Source organism: Pteropus medius, unplaced genomic scaffold (assembly GCF_902729225.1).
Source record: "Pteropus medius unplaced genomic scaffold, Ma_sr-lr_union100, whole genome shotgun sequence".
NCBI lineage: Eukaryota > Metazoa > Chordata > Mammalia > Chiroptera > Pteropodidae > Pteropus > Pteropus medius.
In genome coordinates, this window is record NW_024349804.1 from 185,418 (window position 1) to 193,884 (window position 8,467).

An 8,467-nucleotide genomic window follows, 5' to 3' on the forward strand; every position below is an offset into this window, starting at 1 on the left:
TATCAAGAAGAAGGCCATAAATTAAGCTAAGAGAATTATAGAAAATCACCTGCAGCATATTAGACCAAAAAGATCAACCCTGTCTCTTGAACATGCCTTATCTTTTGGATGGACCTTTAGGAGGTACTAGAAGGACAGAAGGCTGGGAGAATGTCCCCTATCCACCTTCTTGCCTCAATTTCACTAGGAAGAAAGCCTCCTGATGGGAGCTCGCTAAGGCTGATTGCACCAGGAGGGGAGTGACCTCCTTCCCAAAGGATTTGGCTTTGGCTTCATGCTCCTGGTGAGCACACAGTGTCAGGAAGAGCCTCTGGGTCTGCTAAGTGGGTGGAAGACCAGAAATGGAAAGAGAAAAAAAAAGAAAAGAAAAGAAAAGAATGAACACATTGCCAGGCATACATTTCAGACAGTGGTAACCAGTCTCCCACTCTCTGTAGCTAGGTCTTGTAGCATTTCAGGAGATATTTCGCTGGAAGTTATAAGTACTTGGCGGGAGTGGGAGTGGGAAGGGAAGAGAAGCCTATGAGAGGAGAAGCAGAAAGAAGGAAAGACAATCAGGGGCCAACATGGGGCCAGAATGTTAACAGACATTGTCTCTGGCTTTATTCTTGGACAGCTATCCCTAGCCTGCAGTCTTTCTAGTACAGGAGGGAATTCTAGGGCATTGTTCTGGAAACGCTGCCAGATCCACTTCCTGTACTTCAGAGCTCACATAAACCTTCCTAGCAAAGGACACTTCATCCTTCCTTCATTCAGCAAATCTTTGTTGGGCAGCTTCTGTGAGCTTCTGTTGAGTGCTTGTGGGTGGGAGCTGAAGGGAAGAGGTCAGACGAATAACATCTTGAGGTTTCTACCCCCTAGAGAGCTCCCAACCTCGAGTTTAATTGTGGAGCCAGCCATGTGGGCAAATGCTGGGATAGGAGGTAATAAGTGCTATAGAGAGACGCCCTAATTAATACAGATGTGCATAGACCTCTACACTCTTCACTGGCCAAAAGGATGGGCACTACCTCTCAAAAGAAGGGGTGTTGGAGGAGAGAAGACAGTTATAAATGTCTCCGTCCAGCTTTGGCCCTGGGTGCAAGTTGATTTGTTCACACGCATGCACTCGTGAACACATACACACACACACACAGATGCACCATTTCCAACTTGTGTTAAGGACTTGTATTTACACAAGTCCACCTTCAGGGCTCTGGCCCCCAGTTGGAAGATGACATACACGTCTACCTTGGTTCTCAATATAAAAACATTCCAAGCCAGGTTTGTCTTCTCACCTTTTAAAACCTTAAGTTAAACATTACACAGGAAAGTCATTATTCTAAATTGCTATTGTCTTGAAGCAACGATTGGCACAGATGTTGTTCTGGGGGCAGCAAGGTGTGGCCAAAAATCCTGAAGCAGCGATCGAGTGGTACGCCAAGGGTGCCCTGGAGACCGAGGACCCCGCGTTAATATATGACTATGCCATTGTGTTATTCAAGGTAAGGATCGCTCAGTGTGTGCTGAGGTTGTGTAGTTCTTGTCAGACTTCTGGAGCAGTTTCCTGTCGGCGTGCCGGCAAACAGAGAATTTGTAACTGAAGAAACAGTGTGCATTTACATCACTCTCGATGAAAGGGGATATTTGCTGATAAGGCAGAGTCAGAAGCAGTCCCTGGTCTCATTTTTAATCATTAGTCTTATGTTTGGCACCTGGATTCTCTTTGCTTTCACAAGAGCTGTGACATTCTAAAGGAGACACCTGTGTTTTATGAATTGTACATGGTCGCCGACCCCCAAAGGTGCCGCAAGTTTGCCGCCAGGCAGAGTTGTCCTTGAATCACAGCTTAAAGGGCATGTTTAGGCTGGATCCCAGCAGTTCCACTGGTCAAACGAAGATCTTGGTTGTAAGCCAACAGGAGAAAAGTGGAGACTGGTGGGAAGAACATTAGTCCAGGAGGCAGAGGATGGGGTTCAAGTCCTTCTTCTGCTGTGTCTTCGGAGTTATCTGATTTCATGGGACAGTGGTGATGACCACACATTGAATGAAATAGCGTAACAAATGGGCTTTCAGAACTGTAAGATACTGCGTGTCTTATACAAAATAATAATAGTTCACAGTGATTGAGCACTTATTACCTGTCATGTGTATGAACACATTTCATCCTCACAGCAACCTTGCGAGATAGACACCGTGATGTGTTATTATTGCTGTGTCTGTATGTGGTAATGGGCACAGAAAGGCTTTGTAACCTGTCCAAGTTTACACAACTGATACATTTCAAACCTGAGACTGGGATCCTGGCTTCAGAGTCTGTGATCTTCACTTCCAAACACAGAGACAGCAATTCGTGTTGGAAAAGTAAAGAGCTGTTGGCTCTGGTAAGGAAAGCCTTAGACCCTACGTCCATGCCAAAAGAAAGCAGCTGCCCCCAGGTCACAAGTGTCTTCAAACAAAGACATGGCTTTGTGTGGCCAGGCCCATCTCCAGAACCACAGCTGTGACCACTCACTGATGAACGGCCATGACTCCTGCTACATTTCACCTTCCAAAGCCTTAAAACCCATTGGTTGTTATGGTTTCCAAATCGATAGCCTGAACTTCCTCTTTCCAGTTGTCAAATCAACATGGACATGGTTTGCCTCTTAGCCACATGCCCATGCATTCATGTATCTATTCAATAAACACCCATTTAGGGCCAACAAAGTGCCAGACTCCGTGCTAGATGAAGGGATATATGGATGCATGAGCCATGTTTCTGGCCTCAGGGGACTCATGCACTGATGGGACAGAGACGGGCACAGAGGAGAGACACCTGTCCACCAGAGTCGGGCTTGGCCTCTGCCCAACTGCAGAGAAGATAAAGGCATAATTCAGACTTTACTTCTGCCCCCCAGAAACTCCCAAACTAGAGGGAGAGGCAGGCACATAAAGAAATTATTCTGGAGGTAATGTAACATTTCCTCAGGGTCTGACTTCCCAAATCTTAAAGCTTTTTTGGTTTTCCTGCATTCTAACTAAATTATCCCTGAGTGGGATGAAGGACGCTCTCATCTCAAGGAACATTGTTACCTCTGGCCAAAAGGTCTCTTTAAATGTGTTCCACGTGAAAGAACCCCATGCAGAAAACGGACTCTCCAAGTGTGAAGAACAGGAATGCGCTCTTGGCTTACTGCGTCATGTGGGCGTTCTGCTTATTGTATTCAAAGACACACAGTGGTGTCTGTGGCTTGTCCAGGACAGCCAGGTCCATCCCATTCTATATCCACCTGGGGATGGAGCTTTGACTTTGACTGCAGCAACTGTCGTCCATGAATTCCTCTGGTGGATATTACTGAGTACTCGCTGTGTACCAGGACTTCACAGTTCTCTCGACAACCTCCAGTACTACTCAGATTTGTGCAATGGGCATAGTCTTTGTGCAAGAAATTATCCCACTTCTGATTCAATAACAAATATACTGAAAACTCCGTGGCCTGGAAATCAGAGTATCCGAGGTGTCGTATAAGCCAACTTCTCCGAGCCACAATTTTATTCCTTCAAAACAAAGAACTTGGAGAACATAAACTTGCAGTTCAACCAGGTTCTAGCATTCTGTGATTCTGGTGCTCTTTCCCGGAGGTCCAACAAGTCTGTCCCATGGCCTCATCCAGTTATTCCAAGTAGCCTCATGTCCTTTTCTTTCCTCCTCTAATTAAATGAAGTAATGGTGCACCTCTGAAAAATATTTTCATCTTCCACTTTGCTTCAGCTCATCGCTTTTATTAAATTGGTAAGTTAAAGCCTAATAGAAACTTGGTATGTAATTTCACCTTTAGCTGGATTCACGATTTTATTTTGGGTCCTGAAAAATATAGAGAGGAACACATCTTGCGTGTTTTCTGTATCCTGTAAGGCGGTTATGAATCATTATACTTTCTCAACATAGACCTGAAATGTACAGGGAAAAATCTAGCATAGTGGTTATAAGCTTGGGTTCTGGAGGCCACCTGCCTGGGTTCAAATCCTGCCTCTGCTTCTCATTCACTGGGTGACTCTGGGCAAGTGTTTCAGATGGGAATGACAACAGTATTTCGGCCAGGGTTGCCGTGAGGATTAAATGTGAAGGACGGGGCTCACCCCGTGTTAATTAACACAGGAATATTTACTAGTGCCGTCTTCATTTACTATAGAGCTAAGTATTTAATTAGAGTTAAAAGCTGGATTCATTGCAAAAGCTCTCTATCATTATGGAAGACATGACCTCATCAACCACTGTGTCTGAGGCCAAGAGGACCCTGTGGGGCACGTGGGGGGTGTGCGTCCATAACAGACTCCGAGTGAGCTTGAGAGCAGTAGCAGTTTCCAGCTTCCCTTGCCTGCCATCTTCATTGTCAGACTCAGTCGAGAGACCTCAAGGGACCCCTCCCGCCCCACTTTCAGACCCACCATTTCCTCACATGGTCCTGCGGTGTCTCCCACAGAATTTCTCTCTTGTAACAAAAACCCCAAAGCCATTTTTTCTCCATGGTGCACAAACCACCTCTGCCGGAAAAACTTGATTTTGCTGGAGGAACCTTGTCAGTTTTTCTCAGCATCTGACACAAACTGATTACAAAGAGTCCTATCTCCTTCAGAGCTGGTTCCCTAGTCCAGGGGTCCCCAACCCCTGGGCCATGGACCAGTACCATCCATAGCTTGTTAGGAACCAGGCCACACAGTAGGAAGTGAGCGGCTGGTAAATGAGCTAAGCTCCATCTGTATTTGCAGCCAGTCGCCAGAGCTAGCATCACTGCCTCAGCTCCACCTCAGATCATCAGCCATTAGAGTCTTATAGGAACACTGGTGCCAAAAAGGTTGGGACCGCTGCTCCAGTCAGTTCTGAAGCTGCAGTGTTCCACCCCAGGGACTCCAATGAGGACCAAGGAAGGCTGCAAACGACAGCCTAACAACTCTTGACTTTCTGACACAGATAAAGTGCTTGATCTGGCTAGAAAATTAGATAACCCCCCGGAGGAATGCATCCAGAATGACCAAACTCATTTAACCCTACTCACGACTCCTCCCAACAGCACCTATGGATTGACAAGAATGCAAGTCACTTGGTTAAAAACTTGAGTCCCTTGGGAACTTTTGTAAGGATGCTAAGCTGGGAGGCTGAGGTTTGTTGCCTCTGCTCCGCAAATATATGCAAAATAATAATGATTATGATAATGATAATATAACAGCACTGCTTATAGAAATCTTTAAGATTAGGTTTTTAATTAAGAAGGCTTAGGTTTTATTTTCAAATATTTTATAATGAATACTGATGTATCTTTGTCCTGTTTTTGAGCGCATGCTGGGTTTGTTTTCTTCGTAATCATTGCTATTTATTATTGTTTAGGGTCAAGGAGTAAAAAAGAACAGAAGGCTTGCCTTAGAGCTGATGAAGAAAGCAGCTTCCAAGGTAACATTTTTGCATATCGTAGAGGGGAATATTTACACCACACATGCCCACTCTCACGAGTCTAGAGAGTAAATGGCCAGTGTCTCCCTACGAAGCCTGGAGTGGAGAGGGAGGGGTCCCCAGCATTGCAGCATTAGTCATTTTTGAGCTACACACATACAGAAACCTGCCACAATGCAGACAGCAAAATTCAAAAGCTGAGTTCACCTTCAGTCAATAGAATTCGGGCCAATTTTGTTGGAAGGCTGAAATTATAATCAGGGCTGCCCTGATAACAAGCAGCGGGGGCTCCTTGAAAGTGAATGGATATAAATGCTATTGAATTAGGAAAATCTAAAGCCTAATTCCTTTGAAGGTTAACCCTCTCACGTCCAACGCCCACTTGCTTCTCCTCATTTGATGAATGGAGCTATTTATTAAGTTTATTGCCGAGTATAGGAATTATTTTGTTTTTGTCAATGTTTACTCTTCAATGTTATCTTCAAATCAGCTAGTTTCAAAATAGCACTACAGAAGTTATGTCACTTGTGAAGGGACACACACACAAACACATGCATATGCATCCCTGCATGCAAACACATGCCCAATGCATGCACACCTACACATGCACACTCACGCACACACATACAAATTTACAAATAAACAGAGTTATAGAAACCATTGTCATTTCACAACACTAGCAGGCCCTGTATGGCCCTTCTGGCTCTTGCACAGTCCTCTGTCCCCAAGGCTACTAATGTTTGCCCTCTCATGAAGACTCCTAAGTGACCAGGCTGGTCTTCCTCATTCCCCTTCTTTAGGGAGCGTGGAGTGACAGAGCCAAGAGGTGTTCCTCCACCTATGTGGCATCAAGAGGGCATATGACTCAGGAAAAGGGAACCCACGGAAGTGCCCACCAGCTCCTGACCCCAACACAAGTTATAGGCAAAAATAAATAAGCAGCTTAATGTTGGTCATTGAAGAGATTGGTTCCAGAGTACCCTAAAATGAGGCAGTGGTGGGGTTTCCTGGCAGGTGTGAAATTTGCATCTCTTTAGCCATTCTGGTGGTGAACTGGTGTCTAAGGTGCTTTATTTTGCATGTATTGTTAGAAGAGCTTAGATGAGTATTGGGGGAAATGCAGTTTTATGCCTGGAGTAGTCACATCTTTGAAAGTGTTATATGATTCTCATTCATTCTGCAAGGAGTTGCGAAGCCCCTATTCCTTGTTGGTCACTGTGGGGAAGGGTGCACATAGTTTGATTTTTGGAATTAGCCAGAAGTCACTTGAAGGCAAATCTGTTAACTGAGCTGTAAATGTCCAGAATAAGAGATGAATATTAAGGGAAAAAAACAAGATTTCTTATGAGGTTCCTGAACTGAGTCCAAATACAATTGGTAAAAAAGTTCTGTGGATGTTTTGAGCAGCGACAAGTACGTTTGCATAAGCCAATGGCCTCTGGAGGTAAGGCCTGCCAAAGCAGGGCTTCGGATATGTCCATTATGTAGACTTGTTCCAGGGCTGGCTCTTGCCTCATTATAGTATGGCCTGATCTATTATGTCATTGAAATGCGCTCATTCTGCAAGACCAATCAGGAGCCTGGGACCATGCAAGGCTCAAGAAGAATGCCTCCTCTATGACTGCATTCACGGCACTGACTCTTTCCCAAGTGTCAGCTTTCTTGGGGGCCTGAAAGTCTGAACCCTACTATGGATCCTCGGGGTGTAGGATTTGGGTTCCATTTTGTCAAGCATCTGCATTCAAGCGTGGCTTTCATTCATTTATCAAATATTTGCTGAGCACTTACTCTATGCAAACATTAATATAGGTGCTTGGGATACAAAACAAAGCCCCCTGCTCTGATGGAGCTTCTATTCTAATGGGCTTTGTGAGTCTCTTTCCCCTGGTCCTCCTGACACCTGGATTCCAGCATCAGGTCTGGGTGGCGGAACCCTTTAGGAGCCACGCAGACCAAAACAGGCTGCAGGCTGAGATCTTGGCATCTTTTTTTTTAAGGGATATCTGGTCTTCACTTGAGAAGGGGGAGGTGACAGAGACTTGGTTCCGCACTTGGACTCTAACTTAACAAGTCTCACAGATGCAAGGGCACTGTTTTCCCCTCGAATCCTATTCCGCCTGCTTGTTCATGGTCCTTTGGGTCTGGCAGGAAGAGAGGGATGAGAGCACTGAATGCCCAGGTTTGCACACACATCTGTGCAGGGCACCTGAGCCTTCAGCAACCAGGCTGGAGGCTGCCAGTGGAAGCAGGCGGGGAGCACCTGGGGAAAGCAGAAGAGGCCACCTGAGAGCGTGAGTCAGCAAGAACAAGGCAGTTTGAGACTAGAATCATAGGAACCAGCCCTTCCCCGCTACCAGCCCCAGGTTCAGAAACAGTTCTGAAACCCTCCTCCCTTCTCCACCATCTTCCCCTGCTGCCTCGCCCCCAAAGCATGAGGCTAAGCAGTCACAAAGCACCTGTGCTCTGCAAGTAGGATGTTGCAGCTGCTTCCTTCCGAGGGTTTGCTGGTGTTCAGGGCAGAGTGATCAACAGATGGGCAGACAGGTCACCGAGAAACCGTCCCCGCCCATGCAGGTTCCAGGCCTCCTGTCGCAGTGGCGTGCTCGTGGATTTCAAGGGCGCTGTCGATGCTGCAGTTAGAGGCCTTTTGTAGACAAGGGCGTCACGTAGAGCCCAGAGGATCCGAGTGATGATTTGGGGGCCAGCATTGCCGCTGAGCTGGAAGCAGGAATCCTGGCAGCAGCCGCGTGAAATCCACCTGGGAAGGCTCTGAGGCTGGATCTGTAGCACTTAGCTTTTCTTTAATGCCATCTGCCCTAAGAAAAGAGACAGCAAATGTTTTGCTCAGATTCAGGCAGAGTGCTTACACAACAATTGATTCTCTTCAGGTTTCATTTTTTTTTTTTTTAATAGTAATTTCTTTCTTGTTCTAAAATCCAGGGGTTGCATCAGGCAGTCAACGGTCTGGGATGGTATTACCACAAATTCAAGAAGAATTATGCGAAAGCGGCAAAGTACTGGTTAAAAGCAGAGGAAATGGGGAACCCAGATGCATCA

General features: G+C 45.9%; 1 protein-coding gene across 1 annotated transcript in view; it reads left to right on the top strand.

Annotated features, from left to right (window-relative positions):
• SEL1L3 (SEL1L family member 3) overlaps positions 1-8,467 on the top strand; it is a 93,472-nt gene that overhangs the window by 57,238 nt on the left and 27,767 nt on the right. Inside the window, exons 13-15 of the mRNA XM_039838053.1 lie at positions 1,344-1,484; positions 5,348-5,410; positions 8,351-8,467. The exon at positions 8,351-8,467 is cut by the window's right edge and continues 1 nt beyond it. Coding sequence (XP_039693987.1) covers positions 1,344-1,484; positions 5,348-5,410; positions 8,351-8,467 — 321 coding nt within the window. The remainder of the gene's footprint in view (positions 1-1,343; positions 1,485-5,347; positions 5,411-8,350) is intronic.